This window comes from Acanthisitta chloris, unplaced genomic scaffold, assembly GCF_000695815.1.
Source record: "Acanthisitta chloris isolate BGI_N310 unplaced genomic scaffold, ASM69581v1 scaffold5423, whole genome shotgun sequence".
NCBI classification, from domain to species: domain Eukaryota; kingdom Metazoa; phylum Chordata; class Aves; order Passeriformes; family Acanthisittidae; genus Acanthisitta; species Acanthisitta chloris.
The window spans coordinates 676-20,069 of NW_008664175.1; the positions used below are offsets into that span (position 1 = coordinate 676).

Here is a 19,394-nt window from a genome sequence, read left to right on the forward strand (position 1 = left end):
CCTGAAATATACGGTGGGCAAAATTTGCTATTTTGTATAGGATACAGTTGGTACCTTAAATCCGGATATGTCTCAGAACATTCCTTATAATACAGCCTTACCAAATTTCTTATTAAATTGAAAAAAATCTATTTGTATTAAACATAATGAAAAGATTTGCTAAACATAAATGGGAGAAGCCTTTGTCCAAAATCTATGCATGTGGTCGTAAAACAAACTTAACTTTTAAATGTATCCGTTCACAGATCTTCTGCCAACATGCAATGGAGAAATAACAACTATGTCTTTCCTACAAGACGTTGTGGACATTTTACTCCAGTATGTGGTGAAAAGTTTTGATAGATCAACAAAAGTTATTGATTTCCATTACCCAAATGAGCTGCTCCAGGAATATAACTGGGAACTGGCAGACCAGCCACAGACCTTGGAAGAAATTTTATTGAACTGCAGAACAACTCTGAAATATGCAATTAAAACAGGTAATGGCCATGCTCATTTTCTACTCCGTATGGTCTCATTCATTGATTAAAGGTGTCATTTCATTTTTTCTTGAAACGTGAAAGATTGAAGCAGCGACTCTATTTTGTCAGTTGGAAGCAATTTCTAGGAGAGACAGAAATCGTTTTGCAAAATGATAAAACACTCCAGCAACCCTGTGTCTGTAGCTGTCAGTGCAGCCTCGCACACCCTTTCCCATTTGAAATTAATGCGTCTGTGTGTCGGAGTTGCCGGGTGTGCCGCTGAGCAGCCTTTGGTTTGCACCACCTTCGGCTGCTTTCCGCCGTTCCTTTTCACCCATTTCACACGTGTGATGCCCTGGAGATCGCCCCTCGCTCCCTGCAGACCAGAGGTGCGGCAGGCACGGAGCTCGGGGGAGCCCTGCTCGGGTGGGCGTCCCTGTACAGGGGGCAGCAAGGAACAGTCCATTTAACAGCCAAAATCGTAATAAACATCCTGTAAATGGGAGTTCTGAGCGGCCATTTGCCGTGTCTTTCCCCTTACCTGCAAGACATAAAAGTAGGAGAATCTAGTAAAATGCACAGGTATATTGAGGGATTTGTCTCAATTTTAGGCTCAAGCAATAAAACCGAAGCCCGCACTGTTTCGGTAACGGTTTGTTGTTGTTTTCTACTGGGGAGAGCAGGGATGGGTTGATGCCTATCAGTCCGGGGCTCCCCGTTAGTCGTGCACCGCCCAGGTTTCGTGGTGGAGAGGCAGCGTGGGGCTCGCCCAGGCGTGGGGAAGCGCCTGGCTCCACGCCGGGGCCACCTTAAATAAACTGCGGCGGAGCGGGCAGAAAGCGGAGCCGCAATTACGGCTATGATTGGGAAATAATGTGGAGTCCGGGGAGCTCTTAGTGGGAATTTGAATTACTGAGAAATTGCTTAAAAATAAATATGTAGCAATTACTGAAAGAGACAAAAGGCTGATTTGTGACTAGAGGTTGAGAGGAAAACAAAAAACAGGTTTTGGGAACAGAACGGACTGACTGATCCCGGGAAAAAGATTGTTGGGGATCTGTGTGATCCTGCTCGTTTAGGGATGGAAATGGCCAGCCATGTGTTTTTGATGCATGGGTCGGGTGCTCTCACAACGCCTGTAAAATATTGCAATAAATAGTTAGATAAACGATGTCCACAGGAACAAAGTCGATCAGTCCAGTGATCCGTGTGATGTGTCTGGGTAGGGGATAGGAAACGTTTTCACAGAATGATGTAAAACATGGGATCTGTGATTCTGGGAAATCTAAAAATAGTATTTCTTCGGTGATTTTTCATAAATCGTTTTTTTTTTGTTATAACCTATTTCATTTTGTGCATCCAGAAAAGACCCTTCAAAACAATGTTACCATTTCTCTTCCTCCCTGTAAATATCTGAGGCTTCCCTTCTTGGCATTTTAAAATTTGTTTTAATGCAAATCATGTTTTTGAGGTCTGAGGACTGGTGCTGGGGGGTTGTGTGAAATGTGGCAGGTTTGACTGGGGCATGTAGAGCTGCCTTGCTTGGCTGCTACTGCTCCTCAGCATCCTGGGTGATAGCTCCAGCCCGGGGGGTGGCTCAAGAAACGCACAGGATTTACACCCGGAGCCCTTTGGCATGTGCTTTGGAGTAAAACACTGGAATTGCCATCAGAGGAAGGACAGTGTGGTGAGGTTTATGGTGGCAGGGTCTGCCTCCACTCCTGCTTCAGGAGCCCTTCTGACACGGCCCCTCATGGATTGCGTTTGGCTGCAGGGGCCTGGGAGGCTGATTGAAAAATAAATCGTATTGCTTCGGTTAGCCTCACAGCTGGATCTCCAAGTCCGGGGTTTCGAGGAGCCAGATGGCTCATTTTTTCGGCTGAGGGCAGGTGTGGGTTGCTCCCAGGTGTTGCCTGCATGCCACAGCTCACTGGGGTGCTCAGGAGAGCCACACTTTCTGCCCCCTCTACCAGCAGAGACAAAATTCTTGCTGAGAGAATGTAAAAGGCAGTGACTGTGAATGCAGAGAAAGATGGATGCAAAATTGCATTGTACATTAACTGAACAGGGGAATTGAAATACAAGCATTTAAAAATGTCTTGGAAACCCTAGAAAGGGCATGAGGAGCTGGTGTTGGCACAGCCTTGCTCCCTGGCAGGCAGTGATGCCAGCTTAGCATGTGGTGAGGCTGTGAGCAAGGTCAGGCTGAGTGCTGCTGGTCGTGCCTTTATCCATGCTGCCCATCTCTGCCTGGCCCTTCTCATTGTTTCCCTGTGGAGGCTGCAGAGGCTGTGTATTCACGCTGGGCATGCCCATGCCTCAAACCAAGTGCAGGAGGGAGTAGGTTTGGGAGGGTGCATGGGGCAAAGGCACGCCCTCGGCAGGGAAAGCCCAGCCCTGGCTGTCCCTGTGCTTTGGCCCTGGTTCTTGGCTCTCATCTCCTGATTTACTCTGGGATACCTCTAAATACACTATTGCTAAACCAACCTGTAAGTAATAATCTCCTATTTTCACCTCTCCCCTGCTTCTCACACTCTGTCAGTCTCTTTTTCCAGTCACCTCTTTGTTCAGTGACAACCACGACAAAGGATGTGCATTTCAGGCAGATGGTACCCAGATAGTGATTTTTTAGCATCTCTCACAAACTCCTTACCTGGCCAGCAGAGCCTATGTTTTAAACAAAGCCAAAATTTTCCGTGGCCATCTAGCCAAGGGAAGAGAGTTTGCTCACATACTGGGGTGTCACACAGATAGACAAACCCTTGCAACAGAGTCAGGGGTCAGGCTGGGGCAGTATGTTCTTTGCTGTTGTGTGTTACAGTCATGCTGCAGAAGGGAAAGGCATTGAATGGAGGGGGCCCTATCACAGGTGTGGGTGCTGGGAGCTCTCCCAGCAGCAGCAGCAGCTTCTGCTCTCTCTGTACTGACATCTCTTTAGGAACACAGTGCTGCTTCCCCTACCTCACTCACTCCAGGGTATGGCTGCCCGACCCCCACGTGCAGCCAGCCCTGTTCGTACTGTGGTTTCCAAAGCAGGTGGTGTACCGTGAGGTTTGCTTGAAGAAACAAGCAGTGACAACAGGGCCATGGCCTGAGGCTGGGTATGGGGCTGACAGGGAGCTGCTGAGATGCTGCAGCTGCAGTTGTGAATTCTGCTATTGCCCAGCTTTTCAGTGTGGATATTTATACACAAAGCAGGAGTTTTTGTCACCTCTTTGAGCTTTCCTGTAGCCCAGATCCACTAAAGGCTTTAGCTCCCAATTTTCTGTTGCTTTCTGATGAAATTTGGGAACCATCTTGGAGTCCAGTTGTGATATTGAACCTGAGCTATAAATGCTAAAAATCTCTCTCAAAATCCTACCACTGGGGGAGATGCAGTTCTCTGCAGGCAGAGCCCCTGGGGCAGGATTGCTGAGGCTGTGGTGGTGGTGGCAGGGTGCATGTGTGCCCCCCTGGTCCACCAACCCCAGTCACAAGTGTGCAGAGAGGGAGCTGGATCCTATTCATCCTGCTGGATTTCATCATCATTCCTCAGTGCCTCCGAGATTTTGGCTGCCTGTCCTTGGCAGCACAGACCAGCAGTTCCTATCCCTGGCAGGGAAGGCTCAGTGCAAAATGCAGTCAGGCTGGATGGCTGTGGCAGCGGTTGGGCTCAGGTAAAGGGCACAGGAGCTGGATTTTGCATATGTGTCACCCCCTGCCCCATATCCTCAGCTCTGGTCTGACTGCTCAGGCCGATTACTCTGCCTTTGTATGCTATAGGGTGGGAACCAGGGAGCAATTCCCCATGCTGTTCTGCCAGCCATGTGTCCGTGCCTGATAAGAGGCCACAGGAGACCGAAGATAAGTTTTCTCTCGGTGCTGGGTCTGCATTTCCTCAATCATCTTGCTCTAGCTTTTTGTTTTCTCTGATGGCAATAACAGTGTGTCATCTGGGGGTCAGGACAGGTGTTTTCCAAGCAGAGACTGTCTTCCTTTGAGTCGGATGGCATTTAAGTACTTGTGAGCCATCCATAATTGGTACCAGTAATTATGCCACTTACCAGGGGTTTGCAGGGAACAACCAGTAAAAATGGAGTTTTAATGGCTCCTGGGTTTAATTGCTCTAGGCATGTTTTTAACAAAAATCTATAGCAGGATTTTAGGAAAAAATCAGGAGCCTATTAGATTAACCAGGTAAATGGACTATCTGCTCATCAAGTATATTCTTGTGCTTCATTCTGCTGGGGCAGTGCTGGTTTTTTATGTTTTTTTTTTTTAAATCACAACTGTGAGTAGCCAGGCTATTTGTAATTGCACCCTTGACAGGGAAGAAGTGACAAGGACCACCACCTTTCCTGCCATCTTCGTACAATTACGAGCCATTGAGTCATGTGCAAAGCAGTCACCAAAATACTCCATTTTCTCATTTCGCCCTGTCTATTATAATCATTAGCCATTCATCACTGATGTTATATGTCCTGGCAAGCTCTTCAGATGGTGTCTTGTGCATGCTTTTCAAACCTAGTCAGGCAAAACCATATCCAGTGACAACATGTGACACAGTAACGGGAGCAAACAGCTATTTTTGTGAGGCAGTGATGTGCTAATTTCCAAGGCATATTGAAAGGATAATAGGGAATGTTGGAATTCATTATTCTGCGTTCAGTGTAATTACTTTGATTTTACTGAGTTTGGAATGGAAGAGAAATCCTGCCTTTTCCAAGAAATGTATTTACTGCTGTTTGCTTTGTTTTATACCTTATGAAAGCACTTCCTTCTCTATAGAAATCTGGAGGTAAATACACTGTTCAGCACTGAATAGTTTCATTCCGAGTCATCAGCCTTTTGATAACATTTTCCATCTTATGCAGGGCACCCTAGATATTTTAATCAACTTTCAACTGGATTGGACATGGTTGGATTGGCAGCAGACTGGCTGACATCAGCAGCAAATACTAACATGTAAGTAACTGATTTTCCCCCCATAATAATAATATATAATATAATTTTACATTTATACACTAAAAACATAAGATGCTGTAGCTGAATGAAAGAATAATTTTATGTTAAGATTGAAGGGGAAAATATTACGTGTTTTTAAATGGTTACTACAGTTATTTGCACAAAGACTTTCAACATTGTCCTGTAGGCTGCCCTCTATAAAATTTCATCATACTAATATGATGTGGGTTTTGTTGCCCCCAAAATTACAAAAGATATACAGAGATTAGCATTTTGCATGCATAAGTATATAAAATGAAAGGTGTGCTAAGTGAACAGTTGCATCAATGCAGAGGAGTTGTGTACAATCCATACATGGGGCAGGTAGAGTCATTGCTTTCTATAATAGAGGTGCAGAATTTAAAATGTGGGGTTTTTTTCACTTTGGGACTAGGAAGCATATTTGTGTGCTTGCTTAGCCTCATGCACTGTCTTGTCACTATGAATAGGACTGCTGACATGTGTGCTCCTAGATATGCATATGGGTTTATGAAAGGCAAAGGGCTGGCTCTGCCCAGCATCTCTTGACTGTTGGGCAAAGCCTTGAGCCTGCAAGAGGTGGGCAAGACTTTTTTCACTAAAGTGGGTGGAAGTGGATTCTCAAGTGCTCTTTGCATTTCTCCTTCAAGACATTTGATGTCAAATCGGAAGGAAGACCGTTGAAATTATTGTGTAACAGAACTCTGTTGGGTGCAAGATAGAGTATATTGCGGCTACAGTGTAATGTAATATTGGAAAAAGATGTGTTAGTGTTGCAGATGAAAACATTAAATATGGACATTACTACATTTCAGGTTCACCTATGAAATTGCTCCAGTGTTTGTACTTTTGGAATATGTCACACTAAGGAAAATGAGAGAGATGGTTGGCTGGCCAGGGGGCTGTGGCGATGGGATATTTTCACCTGGTACATGACATTTCAAGCTTTCTTTATTTCTCAGACTATGGTATATGACATCCCCTGTAGCTAAAGAGTAAATATAATTAAATATGCATGTTTGAGAGGACACTTGCTAATAACCACCAGTGGCCTCTGAGATAAAGTATTGCATGTTTATGAATTTCAGGGATACGATTATGAGGATGTGTTTGAGCAAATTGCACTGCATGATAAGCAGCTGTAATGGCACATGGGAAACATAATCAGAAGAGACATTTGCCTTGCAGTTTTGCTTTCCCCCCACTTTTTATGGATTACATGAAATGGAAAGACTATTGTAATAGTAACAGAGGGAAGAAACACAACAAAGCTCGCCATCACTGCAGGGGAGATTGGAGGAAAGAGGGAAAGACATAGCATCCCTTCCAGTAATTTTAGTGGAGTCAGGAAGACCCTGCCAACATTAGAGTATGCTGTTAGCTTTCCGTGTGGAGCTGGCCTGTTCTGCTCTGTGGGGTACTTGGATGGCTAGTTAATCTGAGTGCTTAAAGGCTTAGAAACCTGTTTCCTTCAGGGCTAGTCAATAAGGCACAAAATTAGTGTAGAGAAACCATTTACTCTGACAAGTACTACATTGTTAAGGCTTTTTTGTCTTCCACTTACTGTTTTGATTTATACCCTGTGTCACAACCTCTCTACTCTCAAATTTCATTGCTCAAAATTTTGGCCTGTCTGTCTCACCAAATTACAAAATATTGAAAGAATTTACACTGGGCATAACATCTTGGCTTGTCAAAAGAGAGCAGACTGATAGCTGTTGTGGAAGAAGCCTTTCTGTAAAGGAAGTTTATTGACCTAATGGAAAGGAAAAGAGTGCACTATTGAGCAAAGGAAAAGCCTCACTGATAACAGCCTATGACATTCAGCTATCCAAGGGCATGAAGGTCAGGCAAGCCTTATCTTCAACTTCTCGCATCTGAATGCATGTGGGGGAAGTGGTGCAGGAGTTTTGTTCTGGGTCTTTCCACGGATGTGGAGAAATAGATGAGAAGAGTTGGCATTGCCTAAAAAGCACCAAAAGCAAAAGCTCTGACAGCTTTTCCTTGCTGACAGCTTAGAGGTCCACCTGAGAACTTTGGCCTCCATCACACTGGGCATCTAAGTGTGTATCACAAGCCCAGGACCTAAGCCAAAGCTTTTGGAGACTGACCAGTGGTTGATTACTGACCTGACTTGGTACAGCTGGTCTTAGTGCCTCACCTTGCAGGCTCGAGCCACAATAACCCCACCAGGCTATCAGGGACCTGAGAGGGGAGAGAAGAGCAATAGCAACACTGCTCAGCCAGTCCTGCTGTGCAGAAGCTGGGCAGGGGCAGCAGATGGGGCTGAAAGGCTCAGAAAATGCGCCAGATCTGCCCAAGTCTGGCAAACTGAGCTAGTGATAGTGTGAGTCAGGAAGGGTGTATGCCTCAGGAGGAACTGCTGGCCCTGCTGGGGCTATGAGAGGTCCCTGCCTGACCTGGGGGCCAGGGTGTTGCTGGTGTGTCAGATGGCAGAGCTCACTTCATTGAGCTGAAACCTGCATGGGAACAGGCTCTCCAGCAGACGTGTTCTTGGCTGCCCACTTGCAGGGCTGCCCCCTCTCATCCTTCCTTTCTCTGCAATTTCTGGTCTGTGAAAAGTGCATCTTTCTAATTCACTCTCTTAAGGCAGCAATACTCAGTGTGCAGGTTCTGCTTTTTTAGGCAATAATCAAAAGCATCTCTATGCTGTCTTCTTGCTTCAAACTGTCCTGGCTTCAGCTGAAGACCTTATTGTTGCAAAGAAAAGGTTCTTGCTCTCTGCATTCTCTGGAATAAAATATACAGTATCAATACATACAAAGCATAAAGGCCTGATTATGTTCTCCAGATTCTGTAGGTGTGTTTTGTTGCCTGCAGTTAGCTGTGGATATAAACACAGCTACAAAATTAAAGGCAGAATGCAGGCTTATTAATAAGCTTAAGGTTAAATGACTAGGTAATAAATACTAATAGGAAAGCCTGTTATTGGAGAAACTTAACATTTCAGTCTTGATTCTTTTGACAATGAGCCAATGACTTTGAACAAGATAGGCCAAATTTCTTGAATTTGGACACCTTAGTTCAGTCACCTAAATCATCAACAGCAGCCATTATGTGACATCTGCATTTTTTAGGGACAGGTACCCAAGCATTTCCTCTTATTCTTTCCATTTCTTGTTTTGTCTTTTTTGAAAAGAAGTGTAGAAATATGTTAGTATCTCTCAAGATAGTTAAAATGGGAAGAAAAAGCCCTGTTTGTACTTACCCCTATGCTAGTGATGCCATCCTTCTGTAGCATTTTCTGTTGGATTCACAGGAAGGCCAGTGAGTTCAGGGAAATCCCAGGGCAGGAGCAGCCTCACTGCAAAACCAGAGCTAGGACACTGATTAGAAATGAAGGGCACAGTTTCTATAGGTTGTGGAGCAGCATACGTATCTCCGGTGAGATAAAAACAAATCTTACAAAAGTCAAAACAGTGTTAAATTTTCCAGCACAGATACCCAGCAGTGCTTCCTTCATCTGCTTAAAGGGTGGATTTTAGCTTATCTTGCTTTGGCTGCCCAAGCATTGGGTGTCTACCCTAGTGTTGGGTGTCTACTCTGGGCTAGTTACAGCAGCTCCTGTGTATTCAAGGGAGAGGAGTGGATGCCTCTGCAGGACAAGCCATCCCACCTGCCACAAATAGCTACCATTAGATGAGCTGAACTGTCTTCTGAAAGTACATATCTTGTGCTCTTCACTTCATTTTTAGATGGATGAGTGTTGCATTAGTTGAACTCTACCTTAGCTGCACTTTGACCTGTTCATTTAAAAGCCATGATCAGTATACACCTTTGCTTTATATAAATATATGTGCATAAACATCAATATATAATCAATCTGTGTGTGTGTATATATATATATACACACAGAGGATAAACCTGATGGATTTCACCTGTCTCTGTGTGTGTGTGCTTGTGTGTATACATGTGCCAAAGTACTCAGCCTCTGCATTATATTCCCATAGTGCTCATGCAGCATTAATGTAAACCCAAACAGTGTTCCACTGTAGACACTGAGACACAATTTGTAAGAATCTCAAAAAGGAAAAATGAAATGCTCATTTTTAATTTGTGTGTTGATGATTGAAATATGGGAACAGACCACTGCAGAGCTGTCATCTGATACATATCTTGAAGTGGGTAACATATCCATCTTCAAATGGGTATTTTAAGTCAATGTGTTCTAGTAATCTTAAAGCGTGTGTTAGGGACATTTAACCTTTTCCCCTTGCTCCCACCAGAGGACAAATAAAACGGAAAATATTTGTTAGAATTACCCTTTTTCCTTTCTCTTTCCTCCCCCCACTCCAGTAATCCAGAAGATAGTATCTGTTGGGACTCACTGGGTGGGTTTTCTCAAAGTCGGGGCATGAAACACCACCCTGATTTGGGAGGGGAGAGCACAGATTAGGTTGCACTTGGAAGTCCCTTTGGAAGTTGCCTTGTGGTGGCATCTGCTTGGGGGGTGGAGTAGAGTGGGGATTATGTGCTGATGGCATTTGAAAAGCTAAGACTGAGAACTAAGGGAGAGATGGTAGCAAGAATGAGGCTGAAAGGAAGCCCCAGTCAGTTTTTGCAGTAGGACTTTTTGCATAAATTCTTATTTGGGTGTAGAGGATTCTGTTATTACACAGCCCATCCATGAGGAGCATCAGGAAGAGGAATCCATGTTTCTGCCATGTGGCAGAAACATTAGCATTAGAGTTAGAAAACCTGCAGCAAGACTTGTCTTTTGTTCTGAAATGATATTACAATGCATAGAAAAAGTAACAGTATATTACTGTGGACTCCAGGTGGTGCCATATCTAACATGTATGCTATGTTGATTGCACGTTTCAAGATGTTCCCAGAAGTTAAAGAAAAAGGAATGGCAGCTATTCCCAGACTGGTTGCCTTCACATCAGAACATGTATGTGTTTCTGTTTTTTCCTATCTGTTACATCTGCTTGTATGAATTTATGATGAAGAAAACAGCTGAATAGGAATTTGTAGCCAACTGTCTTCATTTCTGTTATTCCTTCACTGGGAATAAAAAAGTGGGAAGGGGCTGGCTTTTTGATATATAGAGGGATGATCTGTGCACTTACTTGTGGCTGACATCCAGGGAGAGCAGGCTCTACAAACCACTGCAATTCTTTTTGCTCTCACTTGTGTCCATTTAAAAGTTGATGTGAGGATCAGGACCACATCAAATGATGAGAGCTCATCATCGAGCTTCAGCACTTTCTGCCAAGAATGTCTTCTGTTTGGATCGCTCTGGGGGAACAGAAAGTCCCTTTGAGTCAAAATGTTTCCAGCTGAAACCACTCCTGATATTATTTAATGAGAGGGAGATAACATACATGAAGACAGTAGTATGGCAATGCTGTATGTGTGTACAGCAGAGCAGCTGCAGTATTCCATGGGCAACTGGTCTTTGCTGTGGTTTTCTGCCTGTGAGTGAAAGCTTTGGCACATGGGGATTCATCACAGGCACCACTGGTATCTGGCAGTGCCAGAGGTGAGGTGAGCACAGGAGAGACTGGAGTGGTCCTCATGGGAGAAACACAGCTCTTCGCTGTTTGAACACCCCTATGGAAGTCACATTTCTGTCTCTCTCGCGGAGGGAGCGGGAGGTGTTTTGGCTTTATTGCTGTTTGAACACCCCTGTGGAAGTCACATTTCTGTCTCTCTCGCAGAGGGAGCGGGAGGTGTTTTGGCTTTATGACCATTTAAAATTCCTTGCAGCTTAGAGTGGAGAACGCGAGTGGCAGCAGTAGGGGGAAGAGGAAGGATTATCCCTAGAAGGGGCTGTGAGCTCTTTCCAGACTTCATGGTCCCCTTCTAAATTTCTCTCCAGCTGTGTGGGCTCAGCCAGAAAGGACTCATTCCTCGCCAAGGCTCGGCAGGATACTGCCTGTGTTAGGTAACAATGTCCTCCTGGCACTTTTTTGACTTAGCATAGAATGTGTTTCCATTCTATGCAAGTGCAAAGAGCAAAGTGTCCTAAAAACTGATTTGAAAAGTCCAGGAGGAAATCTCTCTGAGGGTACCTTTCATAGCAATAGGATTGGATGAGAGGCAATACACAACTGTGGGCTCCACGTTGCAGAATAATTGTCCCCATAGCAGTCAAAAAGAAGGATAGTTTACAAATGAGTAGCAACTTTCCAACAGTGGCTGTACAGCTAGAGATACATTATTCCTATGGAAGTTAAAAGCCTAATAAGTATTGCAAATAAGGTTCAGCGTGATTATTTAAAGTAACAAATCCTATTAATCATTAGAGAATTTAATTGTATTCATAGTGATGGAATGTTAAACAATGACCCAAATTGTGCTATCAGTCTCAAAGTAATGAAATGAGCTTTAATAATTGTGTTTTCATGCCAGGGAAGAAGCAGTTCCCTTAGCAAATTAAACATTCAAAAATCAGATACACTAGAAATCCACAGGACAGTATCAGAAATTCAGTACATTTGAAAAGTATCTTGAAACTGCAGTTTTTCCCCTTTCTCAAACAAATTTTTATAAAGTGTGTGATGGCACATCTTCTAGGGAGGCTAAGAAGCCACACTATGTGAAGACAGGAGCCTTTAACCCTTGATTGCCCTAAGGATATAGGGTCATGGCCCTCAAAATAGGAGAGTCTGTTATGAGAATTGCAGAGGCCTAGAAGTACAACCCCTTTTTAGGTAGGAAGTGTCATGTAGAATCCGAACAGACATTTAAGATATGCAAACGTCATTTGTCTCATTTATCACATCATGCTGATCTTCTGCTTACTTTTAGACTGATCAGCCTGATGGTGGTTTCTCTCTGCCACAGCTGAATGTTCTTGTAAGACAGTGGCCATGAACAAGCAGATTGTGAGTGGGACACTATCATTTCCCCATGCTCTGCACATGTGGCATGATAGTAAACAAAGCTTAAAGTGTGTTTACTACTAATATGTTTAGAAAATTGGAGATTTGGGTCTTGAAATTTTCAGCTGGATGCAAAGATTTCAATATTAGCAATTCTCAACCAATAATTTCAGCATCCCAGACAAGACTGTTTTCATTACTATCAGTCTAGAACTTCCATTACATGAATGAAGTTGTGTCACAGTTATAACCAATAATACTGTAATCAGAATCTGTCCTCAGTCTGATGCCAGTGAGGGAGAAGGGAAGGGAGGAGTAATTCACAGCTTTAAAGTAAGTACCTCCCTGATTTAGGAATGCATGATGTTCCTAAATTAGGAGCCTCGCTCTCTGCACAACCAATGAAGAAGTACACCTCTGGTGAGAAACTCAGAGCATCCAAATTACAAACCTAAATATTCCTTAATTTAGATGTTCTAAATCACCTCTGGGAGGGGTTCACCTACTTCTGTGCACTGACCATAAAGAGCCTCCTGACATACACAACCTACATTCAGTGCCTAAAATAGGTTATGTGTCTATTCCAGCTGTGCATGTTCCCAGTAAACAGATCTTGCCCAAGCTGTGACTTACCTCTCGCTCTGCTTCTGTCTGTTTCTGTTTCACCAGTGATGGTGAAGTACACTGCAAACACTTGGGTCGATCTTGCACTGGTTTAATTTCACTGAGATACACTTGTGCTCAGGACTTAATTCAGTCCTCTGTGTTCACCAGGGCATCATCAGTCTTATTTCATCTGCACTGGTGCAGGAACAGTGATGTCCTTCAGGGCAGTTGTTCTGGACTGCAAATGACGCAAGAGACCTTGACTGAGAGGGAAAAAGTGTTGGATGCCAGTTGTAAAAACCTATTTCAGCCTGGCATTTCAAACACAATGAAAAATCTAAAATGTAGGTCTCCTCCTGTGTCCCAGCATATCAGCTTTAGTCTGTTCTAATTGTTCAGAGGAGTACATCCCCTTTTCAGCATAGAGAAAGTGGCTGAAAGGAAGAGCTGCCTTCTCAGAATATTTTAGTTGATCCATTTGTCTATAAGGCAAGGCCTGTTGAATTTTAACCCATTCCCTGTTGTGATTTTGACCCATCCAACCAGCATTGAACAGGTCATCTAGCATCTCTTTAACAGCATCCAGCAGTAGCTGGATATAGCATGGAGCAGACATTATACCTAGCAGGTAAAATGACAAAGTCATCCTACCTTGGGGAGGAAAAAGGGTGCAGAGGGGAAAAGTTTAGCTGTAGAGAACTAGGTGGGTTCAGGTTACAAAACAGCCTTTGGTCTTTTTAATTCATAGCATGAAAAGAGCTTAAAGATTAATTAGGAGCTGTAAGGGCTCAATCTACAGTTCAGAGAATGAAAAATGACTGGACATAATTGTAAAGATATAGAAATTTCTTCATCTCCTCTATTCTCAGAGCAAGACTGTGGTCATGTAGTCCACATCAGCTTTCTTCATTTCCCATCAGTCCAGCAGCCCCCTGAGGTGGGGAGTGTTGTTCAGGTGTCAGGTGCTCAACAAAGAAATAGCAACACAATTCCTCCTCCAGCAGCCCCCTGAGGTGGGGGGTGTTGTTCAGGTGTCAGGTGCTCAACAAAGAAATAGCAACACAATTCCTGTCATAGTTTTGGAAAAGAAAATGCAGAGTAAGAACTGACAGGTGGTTGAATCTGATCTGACAATAAGGGACCTCTTCATTCAGTTGGAGACCCAAGAGGATAGAGAAGAGGTTCTCCTTGCCTCTGGCATCTCCCCATCTGCACTGCTCTTGTGGTGAGCTAGTTACTGCTGGGGGCTGACTGGGAGTGCAGCTTGGCATCTCCCAACTGAAGGGCAGGTCTGTTGACTGGTTATATATCAGATGTCGGCACTGTAGGCAGCTGGACATACTCATAGGGACCTTATCATCTGGGCAAGCACTGGGAGAGGTGGCTTCATGTCAGCACTGTAGGCAGCTGGACATACTCAGAGGGACCTTATCCTCTGGGCAAGCACTGGGAGAGGTGGCTTGTCTGTGGTGGCAGGGGAGCACCCTCACAGCAGTAGTAGACACAGCATCCACACAGCAACTAGACTGGGGGAGGCAGTTAGGAATAAATCACTTTTTCAGCTTCTTTCATGCTGATTTCCCCTTGTGAATAAGCCCCTTAGTTGCAGGGAATGCAGCAAATTACACCAATATCTGTGGGAGAAGAGTGGCTTTGGCACAGTTTTTAATCTGAATAGTTTCTGAAACCTCTTATGGAGCTGCTTGGTGCTGATGCAGGAGGAAATTGAAAAGTGACTTCTGTCTCAAAGCAGACAGCTTGATAGACCTCTGTTTCACACAGACTGTGGAAGATTTTGATTTGGTTTCCGTGTAGAATGAATGAAAATCTGATCTCTAGTCCTACTGCTTCTGTGGCACACAGCATTGCCCTCTGGCCAGGCAATTAAGGAGACAGTGGCAGGACTTCCACCTGCCAGAAGCAGTCCAAGGGGTGTCATTTGTGATGTGTCTGCCAGGATAAGATTTGAGGAGCCTGGAGATAATGTTTTCAATTTGATAGCATAGATTACAAAGCCAGAAGTTATACTTCTGAGCATACAGTAGGAATTAGTTTTGTTTCCACCTAAGGAAAGTGGAAATCATACTGATGGATTCACACTTTTTTTTTTATTTGCTTTACCTATTGCATAATAACTAGAAAAGTAATTTTAATAGTATTTGAAGCCATGGGGAAACAGTGAAAATTTGGTCTTATTTGAGGAATAATTTATTTCAAGTAGCACCATTCAAATAGAAGTAAAACCATTTTCCAGAAAAATAGTGCCGAAGGAGAAATTCATAATTTGGGTCTAATCCTTCATATGGTCAATATCTCCTGGCTTTTACATTGCCACAGGATTCTCCTGATCTCAGTGCAACATTTCTTACCACATATAATGCTGCAAAACTATCCACTCTGAAAAAAAACCCCCAAACCTAAGTCTTGTTGGATTAGAAAAGCAGCATGAAGTTATATATTTTTAAATTGCCAAAGATGTAAATATTAGTATTCTGTGCACAAACATTAATATTCTCATTTCTCTCCTGATATTAACAAATAACTTTGAACAGCAGTAGCTAAAGAAAATAATAGCAAATGCATATCTCATTACAGTGTATTTAAAATTGGTATGGGACACAGTATACTCTTTTTGTAGATAATTGAAGGAGAAGCTGTAGCTTGCAATGGGATGATAAAGATAGCATTCATGTCACTTAATGTTAACCACCTAAAGTGTAAACATTTAATCTGAGTTAGTCTGTACACTTTTCATAGCAAATAAAAAAAGAGCAAGAGCTGCAGAAGCCAACTCATCCAAGTCTAAAATGGGTGCCAAAGCCTCAGAGATGCAGTGCCTTCTGGAGGTACCTTCACTTCCCCACTATTGAGGGAGCCCAAACAGCAAAATTGGATCAGCCACACATTTTTAAATGATTAAAATTAAGAGAGAAGTAGCCCAGCCTGCACATTCAGGGATTTCAGGTATTTAAACAATCCAGACATTGTTTAAAGCCCAGGAGAGGTGGAGAGGAAAGCGTGTTCACCTCCTTTGCTGGCAAATAGGTGATGGGGTGAGGCTGGGAGTCCAGCAGACCTGGACTCCCAGCCTCACCCCGTCACCTCTTTGGTCTACCAGGCTACCTCTGTAGGCCTCAGGGGAGATTCAGCTGTGGGAAGATTCAGCTTGCTCAGCATTTGGGAGCTGGTTACTGCTAAGCCACCTCCACAAAGCTTGTGTCACTCTGGATTTATGTAAGCAAGGAGAAACAGCAATCTGGAAAAAACAGCCATGCCCTTTGGGGCTCATGGTATTAGGATGGTTCTTCCTGATAGATTCAGCCACATCAGATGATGAGCAATTAATTTAGCAAGCTATAAAAATAGAAGCATCTGTATATTGAAGCACTGATCATTTAAGACAACAGTGCCATACTTTTCAGCATTGTAACATTTTCAATTTTCCAAAAGGCCTATTCATTATTGCACCTGTAATACATTTACACTCTGGTTTTACCTTACAAAGGTAACTATGGGAAAATGGCTATCAGGCAAATAAACCTATATACACCTAAAAGAATTTGAAATTTTAGGCAAAGGGAAAATTTCCCTGATTCGGAATTGTAAACATTTTTTTTTGACCATTAATATGCTTTTGTCACTAGTTTTGGCTAATATTAGTGACAATAATAATACCTGCTCCTTTACCACTGATTTTCAACAATATGACTTTCCAGAGAGAAATTAGGTTCCTCTCTGTTGGGTATGTATTTGTAGTCTTCTGTGCACCCTTTTGCAGTGAATGAAGGGAGGGAAGGAGGAAGCTGAAGGGACAGCCCATTCCCACCTGCATGTCCCACCTTCATGTCTCTCTGGCAAGCACAGGACAGTGGTGAAACTCTGGACCTGCCAGCTTCTCCAAGCCTGGTTTTTCCTTCAGGGCTGGCATCAGACAGTCTTCCCTTGTCCTTGCTTTGTTACCCTGGCTCTCCCACCATAAAGACTTCAGGTGTATTAAAGTCATACATGGCTCTGTTGTGAAAGATGGTGTTCAAGCTCACTTCCTTGTGTGGCTGAAAAGTGTCTAGCCCCTGTTTCCTCAGAGGTGTCACATTTAATGTCCTTCCTTGTTAGCCCAGTTGAAGCATCTGCCTAATAGTTCTGTCTAATCAGACTTATTTCTGCTAACCTTTTCTTCTCTTTGACCTTTATATTTTTCTATGTTTGCCATTATATTACACAGGCAACCCAATTTTCAGCACCATCACAGGAATATTAAACCTAAGTTTAATATTTATCATCATTGAGAAAGTTGTCTTTTCCCCTGCAACTATATTTTTTCCATTTTACTTTCATCCTGGCTCTTCCAGAGCATCTCAGGCAGTTGGAGTAATTCCTTTGGTATTACCCTTAGACATGAAAACATAACAGCAGTCATATATCTGTGACTGTATACACAGATTGAGCAATTTAATAGTCAGAGTTTGTCCAGAAATTGTAATTGCATTTAGTTTTCTGTGCACAGACTTCTGTATTTCTTCCCATTTTATCATTTAACCAGTTTTGGTTCCTGACCACTGAATTCCTTTCGGTCTGTAAGAAGCCTTCAGGCAACTAAACTATCAGCACTATGTTAATTTTTTTTCCCAAATGCTCTTTTAGCAGTGCCATGAGACTTCTCAGTGAGGCAGCTGAGCTTGGCCATACTCCAGTGGATGCCTTCGAGCACATGGGCTTAATTTTCTTCCTCATCGTAAACCATTCAGATCTGTATTTTCTCTTTTAAGGCACTTTGATTAGTCCTGTCTTCTAATAGAAAAACAAATTGTAATAGTAAACCTATTTTAACTAATATGGAATAAGGAGGAAAATTAATAATGTTATGTCATTGACTCAAAACCCAGTGAAATCTATCTGTGACTTCACTCCTAAATCTCTACCTGTATTTATTACACTACCCAGTATGTGCATATCAGTTTGTGTAATACACGAATGAAAAACAGATTAAATTTTTTAAAGTATATAAATGCAATTCTGGCTTCACATAGCATATCAATGAACTATCATAATGCTGGTAATGTTTCAGCTCTGTTTCAGTTTCTGCAAAGTTCGAAGATATCTTCCTAAACTTGGAAATTCTTTATAAGCTGCCTCCTGCCAGCAACCTCCTAATGGCCTTTCCTCCTCCCTGCTCTCACAAAGTTGCACTGCTGCCCCATAGGGCTTGGGGAGGCCCAAAAGGCTGGGAAGATACTTCTGTGTCTTCCACATTTAATGGTTTGGGGATTGATCACAATCCAAGTTTTCATCTACAGTGCATTTGTGTTGGGGAAAGGTCCACTGAAGCTGATGAAGTTCATGGAAATGTGTTTGTTCAAAAATTCAGTTTTGTGAAATTAAGAACATCCCATGAAAAATATCAGTGTGATGGCTGAGCAGGCCTGTGATGATCAATGTATGAATACTGTCTAGCACCCTGTAACTCCCAGCTAGAAGAACAACAGGGCAAACTCCCTCTGATCTGAACACACCACTGACCAGTGTCTTTAATAGGCTGAACAATGTCAGATTGTTGAACATCTGCAGTGTCCAGATGGCTGGTGGCTGCAGATGCTGTACACTTTCCACTCTTGGAGACAGAAGATATCACAGGACTCGGTTCATAGGGAAGTGGTAGAAACCTCTTCACCTGATACTAGTCAGCACCCACTCCAAACCAGCAATCCTCATGTTGGAAGAATCTTTACCTGGAGGTGCCTGTTTCCCCCAGAATTCAGACAAAGCCTACTGGATGACTTAAGCTTGGTTAGTCAGGCTGCAGTGAACTCAGTTCTAATACAGCAAAACACTTAACCACATGCACAAATCTCCGGTAGCTCATCTAAGTGATGAGTACGTATTTCATTTGATTATCAGTTTGTGCAAAAGTCAGTCAACTTGTGCATGTTTACATTTCAGAGCATGCCTAGCTTGGGGACTGGGGTGATTTGCTGTAATAGGGCCTTAAAAGCTGATTTTATGTCTAGGCAACATGTTCAATGGCTGCTCAATACATGTTCTTAGTATACTGCAGCCATGGGAGAAAGCTGTACCAACATGTATTTTCAAGTTGTCTGTGCATCATCAGTGAATCATGGCTCAAGAGCAATTTGAACTTCTTTAAAATGTCTGGATATTGGAAAAACCAGTGGGCATTATGAAAACTTGAAGAATTTCAGCCAAAATGATCAGATACAGGCATATGAAAAAAGGAGTTTGGAGTGAATATTGTTATGCAGCCTCACCCATATCAGTCAAGACTCAATGAAAACTATTCACTGAACAATTTTTAAAACACAGGGGTGGGTTTTTTTAGCTTGCAAAGTTGGACGTACTTGCTGCAGTTCTACTCTTCTTCCTCTCTCAGTTGGTTTAGAATTATTTTCATTCTCAAGAGTGTTCATTACATATGGAGCCCTTTAGTGTGCAGTGAAATCCCACTGACTTCATGGCCTTTAAGTGAAGTAGATGTGTGTAACCATTGTGTCACTCTCTT

General features: G+C 43.0%; 1 protein-coding gene across 1 annotated transcript in view; it reads left to right on the top strand.

Moving 5' to 3' along the window:
- Positions 1–245: 245 nt before the first annotated feature.
- The window catches only part of GAD2 (glutamate decarboxylase 2 (pancreatic islets and brain, 65kDa)), a gene marked incomplete at its 5' end in the record, with an annotated part of 37,416 nt that continues 18,267 nt past the window's right edge, over positions 246–19,394 (top strand). The window contains 4 exons of the mRNA XM_009071222.1: positions 246–479; positions 5,315–5,405; positions 6,239–6,351; positions 10,223–10,338. Coding sequence (XP_009069470.1) covers positions 246–479; positions 5,315–5,405; positions 6,239–6,351; positions 10,223–10,338 — 554 coding nt within the window. The remainder of the gene's footprint in view (positions 480–5,314; positions 5,406–6,238; positions 6,352–10,222; positions 10,339–19,394) is intronic.